Source organism: Aotus nancymaae, unplaced genomic scaffold (genome assembly GCF_030222135.1).
Source record: "Aotus nancymaae isolate 86718 unplaced genomic scaffold, 86718_ANA_hifiasm-v0.15.2.pri h1tg000062l, whole genome shotgun sequence".
Lineage (NCBI taxonomy): Eukaryota > Metazoa > Chordata > Mammalia > Primates > Aotidae > Aotus > Aotus nancymaae.
Window position 1 is genome coordinate 44,810,253 of NW_026988476.1, and position 20,961 is coordinate 44,831,213.

A 20,961-nucleotide genomic window follows, 5' to 3' on the forward strand; every position below is an offset into this window, starting at 1 on the left:
TGCAATCGCGCGATCTCAGCTCACTACAACCTCTGTCTCCCGGGTTCAAGTGATTTACCTGTCTCAGCCTCCTGAGTAGCTCTGACTATACATGTGCGCCACCACGCCTGGCTAATTTTTGTACTGTTAGTAGAGACGAGGTTTCACCATACTGGTCAGGCTGCTCTTGAACTCCAGACCTCGTGATCTGCCCGCCTCAGCCTCCCAAAGTGCTGGGATTACAAGTGTGAGCCACCGCACCTGGCCTCTCTCCTGATGTTTTTAGGAGGCTACTCAGAGACTATCAAACCTGTAATATGGCTGCAGTCTTGTGAAAGACCAACAGAACTGCCAAGCTGATTTTAGTCCAAATTGTTGACTCAAAGAACTGTGAGAAAACAAAATGGTTATTTTAAGTTGTAGATTAGTTTGTTAGGCAGCAATAGATAACCAATATAAACATAAAATCATATTGCTGCCAAATGCTTAGTACTTTCAAGTCTCTTCAGTGACCAGGAAATCATGACTCAGTGGGGCTTCTGCTTAATAAAAAAATAGGAACATGCAATGATCAAACTCCAGCTAAAGTTATCATCTGCTTATTTTAAAACTCATATTTTATATTACCTGCATATAAATATCTTTTATCATCTTAATCGAATATTCCTCTTGAAAGGTACAATGTATATGGGAGTATCTAGTACTGTACAGTGTAAAGGTGGCCACTACATTTCCTGCTTGAATTTCTTCTTCAGCTTTTTATTGCTTGGCAAACTACTCTCTTCTTAGAATGCATGTCTGAATTAAGGAAGTGCCAAAATAATAAAGTTTCACTATTTATGTGATGCACCATCTAAAAACTGGCAAACAGGACTTGCCCAAATTAAAGATTCAAGATTTAGTCTGGGTGTGGTGGCATGTGTGCCTGCAGTCCTAGCTACTCAGGAGGCTGAAATTCTGTCTCAAAAAAAAAAATTGCAAGATTTAGAAAAGGATATAATGATAAAAGTATGCAGTAAGAATCCTAAAAACTTTATAATTCAGTTTTTCTCAGGTAAAAAAAAAAATTACTCTAAAAAATTAAAGTCAGTGTTTTTAAGCCCTAATCAACGTTTCCCTGTATTTAAGAGGACTCTAATATTCATACGGGTCAATTTTTTTTGTATGTGGACCATTTTAGTCCATTTAGCACAACAAAGGTCTTCTCCTTTATATCCAACCTCCTTCCAGTGTTTCCTTCTCCTGTGCAAGACACACCACCAGAAATCTAAGACTTATCCATTAGAAATCTTCCCTTTCTTAATCTTCTCTCCCTCCTATCGTCCAAGCTATCAAGCCCTACCAATTTTAACTCCTTAATATCTGCCAACCATCCTCTCCTTTCCATCTTAATCCTCACTATTCTAGTCCAGGCTTAGCATCTCTTTCCTGTACAGCTACAATAACTTCCTAACTAGTCCCTTTGCATTACTCTAATCTCCAGTTGGCCTCAACCAAACCTTTTTTTTGAGACAGCATTTCGCTCTTGTTGCCCAGGCTGGAGTGCAATGGTGCGATCTCGGCTCACTGCAACTCTGCCTCCTGGGTTCAAGCCATTCTCCTGTCTCAGCCTCCCAAGTAGCTGGGATTACAAGCGCCTGCCACCACGCCCAAGTAATTTTTGTATTTTTAATAAAGATGGGGTTTTGCCACATTAGCAGGCTGGTCTCGAACTCCTGACCTCAGGTGATCCACCCTCCTTGGCCTCTCAAAGTGCTAGGATTACAGACGTGAGCCACTGCGCCTGGCCAAACCTCTTCTATTAACAAGAGTAACAGTAACCTTTTCAAAACACAAATCGTTCTTAAAAATTGGTGGATGGCTTCCCAAGGCTCTTGGAACAAAGCCAAAATCTTTAATAAATTATTACTTCATACATAAAAATGTAAATTCAAAATAAACTCTAGATATCCCTTTCATTTCTTTAACATTCATAATCTTACTTTTCACCCTTCATGGCAATTTATAATCATATTTACCTTCACGGTGTAGGACCTGCCACTCTCCTGCAATCCAGGCCTTCCTGGATGCATACAAGATAGTATAGTGAGTCACAACTGTCTCTGGGCCATCAGGGGGTTTCCAAGAAACCAGGGCGGTGTCATCCTCTATTAATGTCACTTTTACTCCAACTGGTGGGCCTGCTGGTGCTGTGCACACACAACAACAAATTGTATGAGTAGAACAAAATGGTTCATAAACACTCAAATACCTGGCTGATAGGCTTAGAAAAAAGTTCAAAACATTAGAAACCACCATAAGAAATCACGGCTTTCAAAGATCATTAGTGAGAATAATAAAGTACTATTTTTCTTCTTTTATTTTCATAATATTTAAACATTAAAAAACATAAAGAAGATAGTAGATTCCTAGATGGAGAATCTAAGTTAAAGAGCATTTTTAAAGTTCTTGAAACGTTTTGATAAACTGCTAACTAGAAATGTTTACTTCCACCAACAGAACCTGTCCATTAGATACTGAGTTTCACCCCGTTAGTGCTGATAGTTCTTACTAACATGTATAGAACATCAACTTAACCTGATATAGGAGACCAGTGAAGAGAACGCTTCTGAGATTAAAACATTTAGTTATTCCTAGAAAAGCTGTGAATCAGTGAACTTATAGGGCAGACTTAAATCTAATAATACATCTGTGAAAAACACTAAAATCTTGGAATTTAAGTTGACTCCACGTTTAATATGAGCTAAAAGTGTGAAGAGTTGGTTTTTAACACATCTCAAATGGGAACTTGCCAAAACCACAGCAACAAAGTCCTATGTTCACTGTCATAAATGTCCCTTACTTTCTCTCTGTATAATTAAAATAGAGTAGAAATGATGCCTACATAATAGATTATCTAGTCCTTCATCCTCATTCTAGAGATAAGAAAATGTAGGTCTAGGGACATAAAACATCTTAGATAGAGTCATAGGTAAGCTACAGAATTGGTGCTCAATCCAATATATACGTTGCACTGTGCACACCATCAAGCTGCCATTCATACAGAAATAACTTCATTATAATGTTGGCTCCTAAGATCATTAACAAACATATTATTCACTTACTGCCATTTGAAATTATTTGGCTGCAGATTTGAAGAACACACCTGATTTTTTTTTTTAGGTCTCTAAAAGAACACTGCTTGTACAATACACACAATGAGAAGAAAAAATTTAATTATAATAAGGAAAAAGAAATTTCAAATGCTAAAAAAAAGAAACAAAACAAAACAAATATATAAATCAACTGGTAGGTGGCAACTAAGGTAATAACCTACTCAGAGTAAATACATATTTTTAAAACATTTCCTTAATTTTGTTTAAAAGATAAAATCTATAGGGAGCTGTTTTCTTTACCTTCTAGAAGAGTAGAACGGTAGACTACAGGGCTCCAGGGACTGGAAAGCTGATCCACATGTAATCGAACAGCAAATTCATATTTGGTGTTTGGTTCTAGACCTTGAATCAACATGTGAGTTTCTGATCTATAATAATGAGTGATGAAGTTGTTAATGCTGGTAGCATATTGTTTCTTTTTTCTTTTTTTTTTTTTTGAGACAGACTCTCACTCTATCACCAGGCTGGAGTGTAGTGGCGCGATCCCAGCTCACTGCAACTTCCGTTTTCCGGTTTCAAGCAATTCTCCTGCCTCAGCCTCCCAAATAGCTGGGACTAGAGGCACGCGGTAGCATATTGATGGGCATCTTTCTAACTCTAACCAAGAAACAGAATGACAACAGTCCCTACTTTTTGACTGCCAGCATGAAAACAGTCTTCTTTCTTTAAACATGCTAAGTTTAGTCACTTGAGAGTAATAATAACTTCTTGTCTAATCTTACTGCATGAGGCAAGGAAAATTTAAAAATCACCTAAATAAATTAATGTCAAAAAGTATGGTTTTTAGAAAATGGTAAGGATGCAAAACTCCCAGCCACTTTATAAGTAACTTAAGTTCTGAAACAAATGCTTACAGGTGAAGATCAAGCTGGACCCAAGAATGTAAAAACTATGAGTTGCAGGTAGGGTGTGGGGAGGTAAGCAAAGAAGGTAACCATTAATAGGAGCTACATACGTTTGAAGGTACAGAACCAAAGAAGCATTCTGCAGGCCAACAGGATTACAGCGGACGGTGTAGTTAATGATTTGTGCAGTGGTGAATGCAGGCCTCCTCCAGTGCAGGAAGATGGAAGATGAGGTGTTAGCCTTTGCATAGAGATTGTGGGGTGGTGGTGGAGGAGGGACCATGCGATCACGAACAGCTATTGAGAAAAACAATGTTAATTTACAATACAACATAACATTTAGCATAGAAAGTGCTAAAATGGCAAAATAATAATATCCCAGTCTGTAAGATGATTTTAGGTCTTCTTCTACCAGAGATTCATAGTGATCTAGAGATATATCATCCAAACCTAAAAAACTCTTCCATGAGATGAACAGGGAGTCAAAAACAGTCATGCATCACTTAACAACAGGGATACATTCTAAGAAACGTGTCATTAAGTGATGTCACCATTGTGTGAACATCACAGAGTGCACTTACATAAACCTAAATGATATAGCCTATGGCATACCTTGGCTTTACGGTATAGACCATTACCCATAGGCTACAAAACTGTATAGCATGCTACTGTACTAAATACTGTAGGCAACTGTAACACAATGGTATTTGTGTGTCCAAACATGTCCAAACATATTCAAACAGAAAAACAGTAACAGATTGTTCTATGAGATAACAGCAATGTCATAGGTGATAGGAATGTTTTCACCTCCATTATAATCTTATGGGACATATGGTCACATATGTGGTCCACTGTTGACGGAAATGTCATTCTGCTGTGCATGACTATATTACTGATACTTAAGAGACTGGAAAGCAGAAGCACAGAGAAGTCAGGCTACTAGCCAAAGACACTGAGAAAACCAGTGGGAGACTTAAGACTAGAACATCCTTCTTAGGAGCAGTACAAGTGAACAGCAATTGGAGAGAAACAATTAGCCTAGAGGTAAAAGCAGATTTTTAAAAAATTCAGTATGTAGCTATTCAGTAGTTATTTTCCTCAGTTAAATGTCTTATTGTCTTCTGCATGCAAAATGAAAATAGGACTAATAATTCGATATAACTCACTTAAGAATTTACTGAGCACCTGTTTGTTTAAGATACTTCCGCTGGGCATGGTGGCTCACACCTATAATCCCAGCACTTTGGGAAGCCGAGGCGGGTGGATCACTTGAGGCCAAGAGTTTGAGACCAGCCTGGCCAACATGGTGAAACCCACTCTCTACTAAATTTGCAAAAAAAAAAATGAGCGTGGTGGCGCATGCCTGTAGTCCCAGCTACTTGGGAGGCTGAGGCAGGAGAATCGCTTGAACCTGGGAGGCAGAGGTTGCTGTGAGCCAAGACTGGGCCACTGCACTCCAGCCTGGGTGACAGAGTCAGACTCTGTCTCAAAAGACACTATGCTATGCAGTACAGACGATATAAAGTAATTAAGCCACCATGGCTTCCAAGTAGTAGTGAGACTGTAACTTAAAGGAGGAGGAAGAGGAAGAACAGTGTGAGCCGTTGTAAAACAAACTGCCACAGCTTTCACTTACACACGCATCCTGGAGTGCTGACGGTCTGATCTGCCTGATAGCCATCTTCTATGTTGTTGTAAGCCAGGAGCCTCACATGATATTTTCTTCTGGGGTCTATAATGTAACCAATAGACAATAATTAGGACAAGGTCTCCAGATCTGAGCAAAGGTGCTGAATGGAGCCTTTATAGATTTTGGTTGAAAAACCTTCTGCATGCATAAAAGTTCTCAGTAATACAAAATTTTTCTTTCCTTGTACTGCTCAGTAACTCAGCAATCCACCTTCGTACGACACTGCTATTATGACTACCAATAATTAACAATTTTACCTTACTTAATCTAATTTCAAACAATAACACTACAAAAACCACTCCTTCTCCTTTCTCTCCTCTTCCTCCTCCTCTTCCTTAACTGGCCAGATAGATTCTTGATTTTAAAAGCCTTGGATGGCTTGATAGATCATTTGCAAGAGGTTATACTATGTAGAAGTTAGTTATATTTGAGAGCAGTTTACTTCAAACTATGGAAATCAAAGTGCAGTTGTTTTATTCCATAAAGTTAAAGAAAATTACAATTGTCATCCTTTAGTACCTTTGAAAATTTATATAACCATGTTTTGTTTAAGTTTTAAATTTAAATGTGTGCCCTTTCTACAAAACTACATCCTCAAGTGTGAACTTCACCAAGAAAGATCAGTTGGAGCTCCCTCTACTGGTGTTTGTGAACTAGCACAAAACTAAAACTAAAGTCCATCCCAATGCACATTACAACAAAATTTTTCAGGGCTTTGAGAAAATAGCTACACATTTTAACTTACATAATTTTAGAAATAAGATGTTTAATTATAAAAATACATTTAAGTTAACTGTTTATGATGACATTTAAATACAGAATACTTGCTCAGGGCAAAAAGACACAACTCAGGTCAAGCACGGTGACTCAGGCCTGCAATCCCAGCACTTTGGGAGGCTGAGGCAGGTGGATTATCTGAGGTCAGGAGTTCGAGACCAGCCTCGCCAACATGGTGAAACCCCGTCTCCACTAAATATACAAAAATTAGCTGGGTGTGGTGGCACATGCCTGTAATCCCATCTAATTGAGGAGGCTAAGACAGGAGAATCACTTGAACCCAGGAGGCAGAGGCTATGGTGAGCCAAGATCGTGCCACTGCACTCCAGCCTGGGTGACAGAGTGAAACTCTATCTCAAAAACAAAAAAAGGATACAACTGGGCAACAGAGTCAGACTCTGTTTAAAAAAAAAGATACTATGCTATGTAGCACAGAGGATATAAAGCCACCATAGCGTCCAAGTAGTAGTGAGCCTGTAACTTATGGAGGAGGAGAAGAAAGAAGTGTGAGCCACAGTAAAACAAACTGCCACGGCTTTCACTTACACACGCATCTGGAGTGCTGAGGTTGGCTCAATGACTCAGCAATCCGCCTTCGTATGACACTGCCACTGTGTCTATCTACCAATAATTTATCAAAAATAATATATTTCTCTATTATACTTCTCTAAATAAAACAAAAACACAAATAAATTCAACATTTCATAAGGGAAAACAATAATCCTTAATAGATATAACCAATGTGGAAAATGATGTGAAATTAAAGGTTAAAAATAATTCTAGAGAGAATCCAAACATATAAATAGCTGAAAACAGAGGCTGGGAGCAGTAACTCACACCTGTAACCCCAGCACTTTGGGAAGTCGAGGCCAGGAGTTTAAGACTAACCTGAGCAATACAGCAAGATCCCATCTTTATAAAAAATAAAATAAAAATTAGCTTGGTGTGGTGGTACATGCCACAGTCCCAGATGCTCAGGAGGTTGAAGCAGGGGGACCAACTGAGCCCGGAGTTAGAGGCTGCGGTGAGTTATGATTGCGCTACTGCACTTCAGCCTGGGCAACAGGGCAAGGCTCCATCTCTAAAATAAACTAAGTAAATAAAATCCCAAAATAAAATATAAGTTTATGAAACTCTCCAAAGTAATATGTTTATATAAATATTTTAGAAACTGATATTTTCTAATACTTAATGTTAAAATTCATTGAAAGGATGTTCTAAAATATAATATTTTCATTTCCATTTGTTTTTTTCAAAAAAACCACAAGATGAAAATTTTCTGTGACTTGGAAAACTTCTAACCTTTCTAGATGGAAAGGTAGGAAGACTAATCTAGCATTTGACTATACTATACAAAATGTCTTTTGGATATATCATCTTATTTGACTATCAGAAAACACCATAAGGTAGATGTTACGCCCATTTTATGTGTAAGCTGTGATACAGAGGTTTCTTTGGTTTGTTTTTTGAGAAAAGGTCTCAATCTGTTGCCCAGGTGGGACTGCAATGGTAAGATTACAGCTCACTGGATCCTCAACCTCCTGAGCTCAGATGATCCTCCCACCTCAGCCTCCCAAGTATATGAGACTACAGGCACACACCACCACACCTGGCTAATTTTTTTATTTTTTGTGGACTTGAGGTCTCACCATATTGCCCAGGCTGGTCTCCAACTCCTGTGCTCAAGCAATCTGCCCAAGGCCTCTAAATTTACACAAACACATGTGCCTCTGTTTGTCTGCTTATAATATTTTTTTTTTTGGAGACTGGGTCTCACTCTGCTGCCCAGGCTGGAGTACAGTGGTGCGTTCATGGCTCACTGCAGCTTTGACCTCTCCTCTCTGGGCTTGGGTGATCCTCCTACCTCAGTCCCCCAAGTAGTTGGGACTACAGGCACACAACACCACACCTGGCTAATTTTTGTATTTTCTTTGGATATAGCGTTTTCTCATGTTACCCAGGCTGGTCTCAAACTCCTGTGTTTAAGCAATCCTCTCATTTCTGCCTCCCAAAGTGCTGGGACTATAGATGTAAGCCACCATGCCCAGCTTCTTATAATGAGTTTTAAAAGAGATTTTTAAAAACATTTTATAAAACAATTATCAGAGAACACAGACACACTTTTCAAGTGATTTAGAACACAAAGCACTGAAATTTTAATATCCAAGAGGTTCTGGTTGAGATTAATGGCTATTTAATTAGAATCTTGTCTTCTTTTTTCCTTCTAATGTATTGCTGAACACATTAGTCAAATGAACCTTGAGTTCAGTATCACAAATAAGACCTCTGGGCCAGGTGCAGTGGCTCAGGCCTGTAATCCCAGTACTTTGGGAAGTCAAGGTGGGAGGATCACCTTAGGTTGGGATCATGGAGAAACCAACATGGAGAAACGCTGACTCTACTAAAAATACAAAATTAACTGGGTGTGGTAGTACATGCCTATAATCCCAGCTACGCACGGAGGCTGAGACAGGAGAACTGCTTGAACCCGGGAGGCGGAGGTTGCAGTAGGCCAAGATCACGCCATTGCACTCCAGCCTGGGCAACAAAAGTGAAACTCCATCTCAAAAAAAAAAAAAAAAGACCTCTGAATGGGTAAAAAATGAATTCAAAATTCAATTGGATCTTTGCATTCTAGTTCTTTATAAATTAATAGTGCAACTTTGGAAAAATATGTATGTATGATATATATTACTCTTTGTTTTTGATATGGCTGGAGTGCAGTGGCATGATCTCCGCCTCCCGGTTCAAGCAATTCTCATTGCCTAAGCCTCCCAAGCAGATGGGATTGCAGGCACATGCCACCACGCCTGGCCAATTTTCGTATTTTTATTAGAGTTGGGGTTTTGTCATGTTGGCCAGGCTAGTCTTAAACTTCTAGCCTCAAGCAATCCACCCACCTTGGCCTCACAAAGTGCTGAGATTACAGGACTGAGCCAACACGCCCAGCTGAAAAATACTTCTTTATTCTGTCTCTACTCAATTAGAAGAGTGTCTTTAAGAAAGCCTCCAGAATATAAAGGTATTGTGCAAGAATACAGGAGATACAGAAAAGGAAGGATAGGAGAGATTTGCCCTAAAAGTAGCTCATGTTCTCCACAGGGGGCCAAACATGAATACAGCTATTTCTCAGAGAAAGCTCATTTTGATGAGGGTTATGAATACAGGTGGAGAGATTAATCTTTTTTCTACCGTGCAAACAATTTCAATCAACACTGCATGAATACATCTCCAGAATGGTTCCATTTGTTAGCCCTAAAATGGATTCTTCAACTTTTCCCCTCTTTCTTTTTTAAAAATAAACTTCTTATACTAAATTTTAAACTCAGAATTAAACTTTTTTCTTGGTCAGACAGAAACAGCTTATGTGTCCCATACTATATGGAAAAAATAATTTAAAAGAATGAGAAACCCCACTTATATTTTTCATAAGTGATCTACTTTTTACATCCTCTGAACCATTTTTAAAACTAAAAAGTACCAGTTAGGGACAAAGCTGAGCAGTGGATAACATGGATTTACCACACGCTCCTCTTTAGCTGTAAAAAAATTTGCCTCCAATCTCAAAATCTAGTCATGATATTATTTTGGTTTGTTATTCCAGAGACCCTGGAATACCCTGGTTCATTCCTGTTTATTAATTTGTCAGAAATTTGACTTCATGTTTGTAAACTTAAGAGTGAAAGCAGAGACCAGAGCCCTCAAATAGTGTTAAGATGAGCATTACCAGGCAGTAAGAATGATCAGCTAAAAAAGAAAAGAGAACAGCTACAGAATTAAGGATACAGGGTCAAAAACAGAGTTTAGGACCAATATGTGAAATACACAAAGAATGAACCTCAGCATAAGTAGCAAAAGTCAAGTCCTAAAATCTCATAGTTCTGCAAAGACCCTCCTACGCCTAAGGGACAAAGCAGAGACCAGTGCCAACACTGTGAAATGCCACAGGGAACCAGTCCCAAGGCCTGTTACAGCTCTTCTTGTGTTAAGCACTGCCACGTATGTGGTACTTGGTTACATAAGACTCAGCAGACTTAGGCTATGTGGTTTTGCGGGGAAAACAACAGAGTTAGGAAGAACAGCCACAAGGAACAGTGTGGGCCTCCTCAAAGTCCAGCAAAAGAAGGAGGAGAAAGGGAAGACAGGGAGAAGCTTGTTCTAGTTTCTTCAAAACTCAACACAAGGGGCAAAAAAAAAAGAAAAAAAAAATCACTCCTTTTTTTTTTTTTTTTTGAGATGGAGTCTCGCTCTGTTGCCAGGCTGGAGTATAGTGGCATGATCCTGGCTCACTGCAACCTCCGCCTCCTGGGTTCAAGCAAGTAGTTGGGACTACAGGCGCATGCCACCACTCCCAAGTAATTTTTTTTTTTTGTATTTTAGTAGGGACAGGGTTTCACCATGTTGGCCGCGATGGTCTCAATTTCCTGACCTTGTGATCTGCTCACCTCGGCCTCCCAAAGTGCTGAGATTACAGGCTTGAGCCACTGCACCCAGCCCCACTCCTCAATTCTTAATGGTCCCAGGGTGATGGCTCAAATACGTAATATTTTAATTTAAGACGAAACTTGCTAAAAAGATTTAGCAATATATAAAGACGAAGAGTTAGGAAAGAAAGCTCAAATTATGCTAACACAAATTTGACCCTAAACGTTTTGATTCATAACAGTGCAGCTCTGGACTGTCAGCTTACATTTACATTTTGTCCCTAGCCAAACGTACTTTTCTTTTATTAGGGAGTCACCCTTTGGCCCCAAAATGATCATCTTCCTGACACATTGCTATGGTTGTACTCTCCACATTTTCCCTGCTGATTCTAGGACTGGTCACAACTTTCCGACATGATTCATTCTCATCACCAGCTCTTCTACTTGGATTAATAGTCACATAAAAAAAGAGTCAGGCTGGGCAAGGTGGCTCACACCTATAATCACAGCACTTGGGAGGCCAAGACGGGTGGATCATTTGTGGTCAGGAGTTCAAGACCAGCTTGGCCAATCTGGCAAAACCCCATCTACCAAAAATACAACGAACAGCTAGGCATGGTGGTAGGTGACTGCAATCCCAGCTACTTGGGAGGCTGAGGCAGGAGAATAGCTCAAACCTGGAAGGCAATGGTTGCAGTGAGCTGAGATTGCGCTACTGCACTCCAGCCTGGGTGACAAGAGTGAAATTCTTGCCTCAAATAAAAAAGGAAGAGTCAGAACCAGAAGTCTGGCTAGCTAAGGAAGAGTTCACAGGTATCAGTAAACATTTATCAAGAGCCTACAAAAAATCAGGTACTGCATGAGAGACTCAAGGGCTAGAAAGATACAACCCTTCCTTTTAATTTCAATTAACCAAAGAAAACAGGCTGAAAAATGAATATTCTAAGTACTATTTACCCTAATAGTTGTACAGACTCGGGCAAGTTTCTTACTTTTTTAAGACTCGTTTATTTGATTTGGAAGATGGAAATGTAACAGCATCTCTCTGATAGGGATTTTAAGAATATTAAATGAAATCATGCCTATAAAGTACTTTGTAGAGTTCCTATAATTAGTAAACACAAAACACTACATTGTTGTTGTTCTGTGAGTAAAGGTGCCTGGGAGAAAAGGTGGTATCAAAAATATGGCAAACTTAACATATTTTGGAATCAACTTTGTGAGAGCTTATGAGTATCAAAGATCTCTGTCCATTCCTATAAACAAGATCCAGAGAACAGAATATCTGCAGATTAGCAATTGGCAAATCCTGAAGCTGAGTTTAGCCACTCTCTGTCCTCCCTAATAATCTCTGATGTATAGAGCAGGCAGGCAAAGGTTCCCAATTGTGTGTCTGGCTTGTATATACTATTGAAACAACTGTGTTTTGTGTGTGGCCACTAATAATGCTTGCTGCTGTTTTGGCAACCATGTCACACGGTACATATTCCTCTCAGTGGTGTATCTACCTTCACCCATATCTAATCTAATAATCTCTCATCTGCCAACAAAGAAACAGCCCTAATGACGATAAATACTTTGGAAAACAACTTAATAAATTTCTTTCCTAGTGGAAGAACAGTAAATCATTTCATTAAAGAAAAATCTGGAAGTTTGAGGACAAATATTAGAAACAGCAAGCATACAGACACAAAAATTAATTCAATCTGTTATTAATAATTATATCCCATTTTTACAATTCAATGTTCTTACCCTCAATGACCAGGCTAGGAACAAGACAAAATTATAAAATGAGACTCTCTAATGCCAAATTGTTTTAAAGTTGTACTTGTCAACAACCTGCTTAATTCCATTATAACTGCATATGATTTAGCAATAATAGTGCATTAACAGTATCTCTGTGCAACGCCTTAAGTAGCCTACAATGAAACGTTTCTAAACACCACACAACAAAAAACCCCAAGCCTTCGTCCAGCATTTTACTTGAAAAACTTGCATTTCTGTTCTCCATCACTAGATGGCATCTGTGTGCCTGTTAGGAGAGAGATGACCCATTCACCTAGGCATTAAATAGGTGGGAGACATTCAGATACCAGCTGAAATCTGGTATCTGAATATCTGACGAATGAGCAAATCAAAATAGTTATGCAGGATAATTGCTTAAGTTTCACCAAATGAAGGTCCTGATGAAACAGCAGTAAAAAGGAAGGGCTATCTTGGGTAAGTATTTGCTATACCAATAAATATTTCATATAAACTTCAAAAACCTCTGTATCTGTTTTGCTTCCAAATCTTCTACAACGGATGCTAAGCCAAATAGAAGACAACTTTCCTAATGACTCAGTGCTACTAAGAAGCTAAGAGACGGCCTGCAGAGTTGTTAAGAGCTGGGATATTAAACTCAGGCTGACTGGAATTCCAACACTAGCTTAGCCTTTACTATGAAACTTGGGGAAGTTACTTTTTCTCTCTGTACGCTGGTTACAATCACCTGTAAAATGAGTATGACAGTGATAACAGCAACCATCTCAGGAAGCTGTCGGGTGCTTTAAAAGAGGGCTTGAGTATAACAACAACAATATGCTAATAAAAATATCAACAGTGGCTGGGTACGGAGGCTTACACCTGCAATCCCAGCACTTTAGGGGGCCAAGGCAGGTGGATCACTTGAGGCCAGGAGTTAGAGACCAGCCTGGCCAACATAGCGAAACCCTGTTTCTACAAAAGATGCAAAACTTAGCCAAATGAGTTGGTGAGCGCCTGTAATCCCAGCTACTTGGGTGACTGAGACACAGAATTGCTTGAACCTGGGAGGCGGAGGTTGAAGTGAGCAGAGACTTCATCACTGTACTCCAGCCTGGGAGACAGAGCGAGACTCAGTCTCAAAAAAAAAAAAATTGGCTGGGTGTGGTGGCTCATGCCTGTTATCCCAGAACTTTGGGAGGCCAAGGCAGGTGGATCACAAGGTCAAGATATCGAGACCATCCTGGCCAACATGATGAAACCCTGTCTCTATTAAAAATACAAAAATTAGCTGGGTGTGGTGGCACACGCCTGTAGTCCCAGCTACTTGGGAGGCTGAGGCAGGAGAATCACTTGAACCCAGGAGGTGGAGGTTGCAGTGAGCTGAGATCGCGCCACTGCACTCCAGCCTGGCGACAGAGTGAGATTCCATCTCCCTAAATAAATAAATAGTAATAATACAATTGCTATTAGCATCCTATGATTCCTAATCCCTATTCCCTCTCAGGTACAAGGGCAGCATGGTAAGGTAATTAAACAACAAACTCTATAACCACACTACTTGGGTTTTGGGTTTGAATCAAGTTTTGTCATCTATAAAATGTGAAATCAGATGAGTTTATAGCTGTAAAGTAAAATATTTAGAAAAATAACAGGTATTTGATAGGTGTCTTTTAGTGCTAAATGACTAAATTTAGGAGAGAAAGCTGGTTTGGAAATTTGGAAATTTGGATATAAATCTCAGATTACCAAGCCGTGTGGCTAAGAAAGTTGCTCAGTCTGGTGTAGTTCAGTTTTCTCATCTGTATGATGAGAAAGGTGACATTTATCAGCGTTTTCAAACTGGTTTAGATAACAATCTATTAGGGGAGCTAAGACAAAAATAAACGTAAGTACCATGCATGATAGGAATAACTGCTGCAAAAGATATGTGTTGAACTCCAAGGGCATTCACAAGAGAGAGAATGATCACCGCTTACTTGGAGAGTGGGCCAGGCTTCACAGAGGAGGTGACATTTGAGCAGAACCTGACCCTACAATAAGCATGGGGAAGAAGAGATCTAGGCCAAGGGAAGAGTATGAGCAAAGCTGAGGAGACAGGGGCATATTCTCCCTGAGAGAAGTCACAGGGAGTTCAGATTTGCAACAGTAAACTAAAGATGGGGGAGGGTTACACAGAAAAGGGGCTGGGGACAGATCACAGAGAGCTTTGAGAGCCCAGCCAGGCATTGTGAATTTTATTAAATATACATGAAAGGCAGGTGACTAAATGGAATAGTTGAGAGAAGAGACTAAGGAGTAAGAAAGTACCAGGTGGCTAAACTTGGTGGCTGACGCCTGTAATCCCAGCACTTTGGGAGGCCAAAGTGGCAGATGGCTTGAGCTCAGGAGTTTGAGACCAGCCTGAGCAAACACAGCAAAACCCTGTCTTTACAAAAAATACAGAAATTAGCTAGTCATGGTAGTGCACTCCTGTAGTCCCGGCTACTCGGTATGCTTAGGTGGGAGGGTTGCTTGAGCCCAGGAGGCAGAAATCGTAGTGAGCCGTGATCGCACCATTGCACTCCAGTCTGGGTGACAGAGTGAGACTCAAACTCAAAAAAAAGAGAAGAAAAGAAAGCGTCAAAGTTTCCAGCCCAGGTCAATCAACAGAAATGGAAGAGGACATGCTTGGCAGAGGGTTGTCCTTCAGTTCCGTCTGTGCTTCTGGGCCTATTTTTATAAAGCAGGGGCCCTGTATCACTAATGTTTGAGAAATCAGATAGCAAAATATTAAGCATATGTATAACAGACTACATTCTAAAAAATGGCATCCATTCCTATATAGTGGCTTTGTGATTAAAACCCTTCCCCCTCACTACTTCTTGGTTAAGTCATCTCTGAAACAGGCTAGGTTACAGGCCCTGAGTAAGTGGGAGATATTAACACATATATTCAAGCTACTCAAATACCCAGTAGAACAAAAGCAGAATAATCAGATATATAACATTAGGTAGTAAATTACTTTTACTTCAAGGAGAACACATTCAAGAATTCCATTCCTGCTGGCTTTTGATCATTGCTTTATTCTTATACTTCTTTAAGATACAAGGCAAAAACTAACAAGCTCACTGAGTAGGAAGTTTGTACACCATACCTTCCCCCCAACACCATGAAGACCAAGTGCTGCCTGACTGAAGATGAACTAAGACAGTAAAACCGATGGACATCAAATTCAAACTTTATGGACTCTTTGTTGTAATATCAACAGACAGGTTTGTTTCCTGGAAAATGCGTAAAAAAAAAAACAATTATGTACAAAGTACTGGGCTGTGAACCAACAATAAGAGATAATATTTGGGTCATGAAAACTAGGTCTTTGTTGCTCTCAGCTCATTTTTGTTTGTGAGGCTCCAGAAACCTTGAAAAGAGCCAGGTCAGAGCAAGCAGGTAGGGGTTAGATAAAATTAAGAGAAAACCTGAGGTCAAGAACATGAGAAAACTTTTTCCCCACAGGAGTGAGTCCAACTCCAACACTATTTCTAAAATTCAGCTCTGGTGAAGACTTAAGAGAGTTTTTTCCCCCATTCGTCTATGGAAATCCTCAAGTAGGGGGAAAAAATCCTCCTACGACTAAAGGAAGTAAAGCAATCACATCTACTTCAGGATTGCCCTCTGCCACTTGTTCAATTTACAGACAGGAGCATGCTGGAGTGACCTAATAAAATGCATAAAGAAAATTAAAAAGCATTATTTGAAAAATGACTAGGTATAACTTTAAATTGTTTACTTTAAATGCTGCTATTGGAAAACTTTATTAGCAACAAAGTTTCACAATTAAGATAGCTTCAAAGCATTAAAAATCATCGAATCAGAATATATATGCAAAGGTAGGTAGCAATCGGAAAACATGCGGATACAAGGTCAGCATATGGGAAGTCTGAAGACGTTTAGGTAGGAAGTGATCAGCATAAGTAAGAAAGATGAAAGTCTGAAGGATGAAACCTAATGTCTGGCCAAATGTCCATTTTTAATTTAATCTTTTGTGCTAACAAGGTTTTGTGCAAGCCTTTTCAGGCCCATTGTTCCCCTGCAGTCCGACGGGAGAGCTCCTTGGTCTGGCTAGCCAGGGTGACTGCACTGCCCCCAAGTCTGTCCCTTTAACACAATACCCCCTATATAATTATTCAGAGAAGAGGCCAGCGGTACAGACTGCTCTGACACCTGGGTCATGGCCTCTGACATAGAATCTGGGGCCAGCTCAAGTCTGGCCCAGCAGCAGAGAAGCAGGAAAAAATGCTAAGGGGGATGGGTGGGAAAGGGAAGCCGAGTGAAACATTACGTTAAAAAGCTATGTGTAAGCACAGTAACAAAAACACAAAGCACATTTGAACAATATGATCTGCCTCCAAGTTTTCCAATTGTAAGACTACAGTGCTTCTCCACTTGAAATCACACTGAGATGAGGGGAGCAGATCTCTAAGAGAGAATTTGTCTCATATCGTCCAACTTCTATTAGAATTGAAAAAGCTAATTCAAGATGATTAAATAATAAGTTATATAAATGTACTAGTATGCTGATTTAAAAACATATTTTTAGCTCAAAAAATGTTAACTTCAAGCCTAGATCAAAAATTCATTCTCCTTTTATTTTTAAACTGAATTTCCAAAAGGGATTGTTAATCAGAAATGTTTTTCATTTTGCCTGCATTATAAATTTAAAGGAGTTCTCTTTAATGATGACTATGCCAAAATGTCATAAATTTGTTGTATGATAATATATAGAATATTTGAGTATAAAATAGAATGGCAGATAAGAGTGGTCAATCCTTCACTTCTCTAACTTTCCCTGTGTATTCTATATATAGCCTTCTCGAAAGCTGACCAGTAGAGTATTTGTCTAAACCTAAAATGACACACTCTTTTGTTTTGCCCCCCACACCCCTGAAGGGTCTTAAGACAAATAACACCTCTCACTCTCAGTAAAAACATCCTCTTTCCTACTGAGTTTAGAATAATTTAGAAGAAAGTTCTTTGTATTTTACATTTGAAAATCAGTTTCCTATCAAAATAAGTATCCCCTATTGATAATCTCTATTTTTTTTTTTTCTTTCCGGAGACAGAGTTTTGCTCTTGCTGCCCAGGCTGGAGTGCTATGGCTCGATTTCGGCTTACTTGGCAACCTTTGCCTCCCAGGTTCAAGCGATTCTCCTGCCTCAGCCTCCTGAGTAGCTGGGATTACAGGCACGTGCCACCACACACGGCTAATTTTTGTGTTTTTAGTAGAGACGGGGTTTCACATTGTTGGGCAGGCTGGTCTGGAACTCCTGACCTCAGGTGATCTGCCTGCCTCGGCCTCTCAAAATGCTGGGATTACAAGCATGAGCCACGGTGACCAGCCAGATAATCTCTATTTTTAAAACCTCCCCCAAGTGACTGGGATTGTTTTGTAAATTCCAGAAGCATAAGGCTTTCCTTCCTCAATTACATTGTGCTCACCAATGTTTTGATACTTTTATTTCTTTTTTGATCATGTAATTTCATTTTTAATTGTCCATCAGGCTTTCAAGAATTCTTAAAAATTTTTATTTTTTGAAAATGTATTACTTTGGGATGTCTAGATAAGAAATATTTTGAGTTGAAGATTTCTACTTGAACTTTGCTATAAGTGATTCTAATTTACATTCAAACACTGACAAACTAATATGAAAGTGAGATTGGAGGGCTCCAGAAACATGGTTTTTGATCTTCCATGTACTTCTCTAATGGAAGGCTTTCCCTTTGTGAATCACTGTGGAAGAAAGAAACCTCACTGGTCCAATTATGTAAGATAAGTCTCTCCCACTGCATTACCAATTAATGGAAATCTGGTGAAGGTTGATATCTCCTTTGGTTAGGAAAGAGAAAAAGAAAAGACTTCAAAAGGGCAGTGGCTTAACTTTCAGGGAATTTATAGTAGTTGTATATGAACCATACTTATAAGGCTATGTCCACATATACATACCCAAATAATTTAAAAGTGAGTAAAATAGAATGATGGTTGATTATAAGTAAAAAACTTATAATTCTAATACAAAAAAATGTGTTAGAACAGTGGTGTGTGTGTGCCATATCCTAGGATAATTAAGAAGGTATAAAATTTACAAAGGAAGTTTAAAGTTGTTACCTAAGAAAATGAAATAAATTTCTCTGATTATGTTGACATTTCTATCAAAAACAATCCTTACCCTAAAAGCATCCAAAGGAGAACACTTGACTCATGCTACTGTACTTGGGTTAGCATTTGTTTAAGTAGCTGCTCTGTCTGCCAACACACATACACGGTCTGTCTCACATACATCATTGCCTTACAAACAATATTTTTATAGACTGACAGAGAGAGCCTATTCATGACAACCAAACTTCCCCTGAAGCTATGAAATAAATTTCCTTCCAGGACTAATACTTTTCCGTTTCACTGTTGTGGGCTTGCCATGCCATTTTGACCCTTTTGTGGAGCAACATGAAAATACCATCTATCATCTCCTGAACCACAGTGACTTGGTCAGAGGTGCACAGTTTCATTGCAAAAACATCTGTAGTTTGATAACCATCCCTTCAAATCTCAACCCTCAGCAGTGAAAAGCATGCTTACAAAATGAGACAATGCAGATAGACAGCTTGAAACCAATCTTAAATTTCTCCTCAAATGGGAAATGTAAACTGGTAAAATATCAGCTTCATCAATCACAGTGATAAAACCTTAATTGTTTATTTATTTATGCCTCCTTCATAACTCACAAGAAACAGTATGTTACAACAACTTATATAAACTTTACTAAATCTATCACTCTGAAACAGATTTTAATGTTAGCAAATAAGAGAATTCTGGGAGTTCTTTGATACAAGCAGCTGCATATTATTAACGTGTTAACTGGCTATAAACAGTCTATTCAACCTGAAATTTTTTTAGGTATTAAAAGACACTGAAGATACTTAGGAGTTCTGAAAGGTACTCAACATATCTTAAAATGGTTTTCAATACATATGACAGAGAACCTCAAACAATTTAAGCATATAGAATCAAACCAAAAAGATTTTCTGATAAATAAAACTCCATTCAACAGATCTAGGTTTCTTAGATTCAATCTGAAATATATTATTATAAATATCAGTTTACAAACATTTCATGAATAAAAGAGTTATTTAGTTGTTTAAGGAAATAATTTCAGTTAACAGTATTTTTGTACTATCTACTCAGCTACAGCCACAGTCTTTAATTCCTCCAGTGGGCTTTAACTGGACAGTATGAAAAAGAAACTAATTTTCTGTGCCTTAATCTCTTAAGAGGCAAATTTATATTACAGTATATACTGAATGATACAACTTTTAAATACCCCACATTCCTAGAGAATTTTTTTTATAAATAATTACTCCAGAAGTGCTGTTGTTTTAACCACACTAAGTGTCCTGTAAAACCAACCTCTAATTTGGAGACACTATAGACTAATAATTGGTCAATACAATAGTACAGGGCATTTTTAAACCTTTACAATTATTTTTTAGACATTTTAATGTATTTGCTTTCTTATTATTTGTCTGTGTGTGTGTACTTATACACATCTTTTCTTTTATTGAATGACCGTGACCCTTCACATCACACCTGAGTACTGTGATGTTTTCCCCTAAAAAGGGATGTTTTCCAACACAGTATCATTACTATACCCAATAAATTAAACAACGGCAACATTTATCTAATATATAGTCTATATTTAAATTTCTAAAACTGTCCAATCATGTTCTTTGTAACTGCTTTCCCCTACAAGAATCCAGGGTTACACACTCCACGTCACGTCTCCATTGAGAACTGTTTCCTGCTCTTTTCCTGTCCTCCCCAAGGATGGCATTTCCAGTTGGGCTGTTTTGTGGAATGTCTCACAATCTGGACTTATCTGATGGTTTCATTATTAGATTCAGGCTAAACATTTTTGGCAAGAATACTACATAGGTTAAATTATGACCTTAGGGTATTTTATTAAGGAAAATAAAAAATCTGTAATCTATCATCTGTTAGGTTGCTTGTTGAAGACAGACATGACTTCAAAAGCTTTCCTAACCCAGAGCAGCATAATTTTCTTAATGGCCAGTTTTATCTCTTTTTATCTATACTGAGTTATATCCATCTATCTATATACAAATGTTTATACTGATCACTTGTTTGTCACTAAGAACAATAAAAAGGGGAGACAGCATATTTTCAAACTTCTAGTAAGATTTCTAGAACTATCGGGGACTTTGAATATAAAGTATGCAAATGTAGATTTCTTTTTAAATTCCAAATGAATCATACTAGAATGCCAATTTGTAAAATGTATACAGCATGGGAATAC

General features: G+C 38.6%; 1 protein-coding gene across 1 annotated transcript in view; it reads right to left on the reverse strand.

Moving 5' to 3' along the window:
- PRTG (protogenin) overlaps positions 1 to 20,961 on the reverse strand; it is a 124,844-nt gene that overhangs the window by 17,464 nt on the left and 86,419 nt on the right. Inside the window, exons 12-15 of the mRNA XM_064365723.1 lie at positions 5,616 to 5,711; positions 4,090 to 4,276; positions 3,375 to 3,502; positions 1,998 to 2,168 (exon numbers count right to left, since the gene is read on the reverse strand). Coding sequence (XP_064221793.1) covers positions 1,998 to 2,168; positions 3,375 to 3,502; positions 4,090 to 4,276; positions 5,616 to 5,711 — 582 coding nt within the window. The remainder of the gene's footprint in view (positions 1 to 1,997; positions 2,169 to 3,374; positions 3,503 to 4,089; positions 4,277 to 5,615; positions 5,712 to 20,961) is intronic.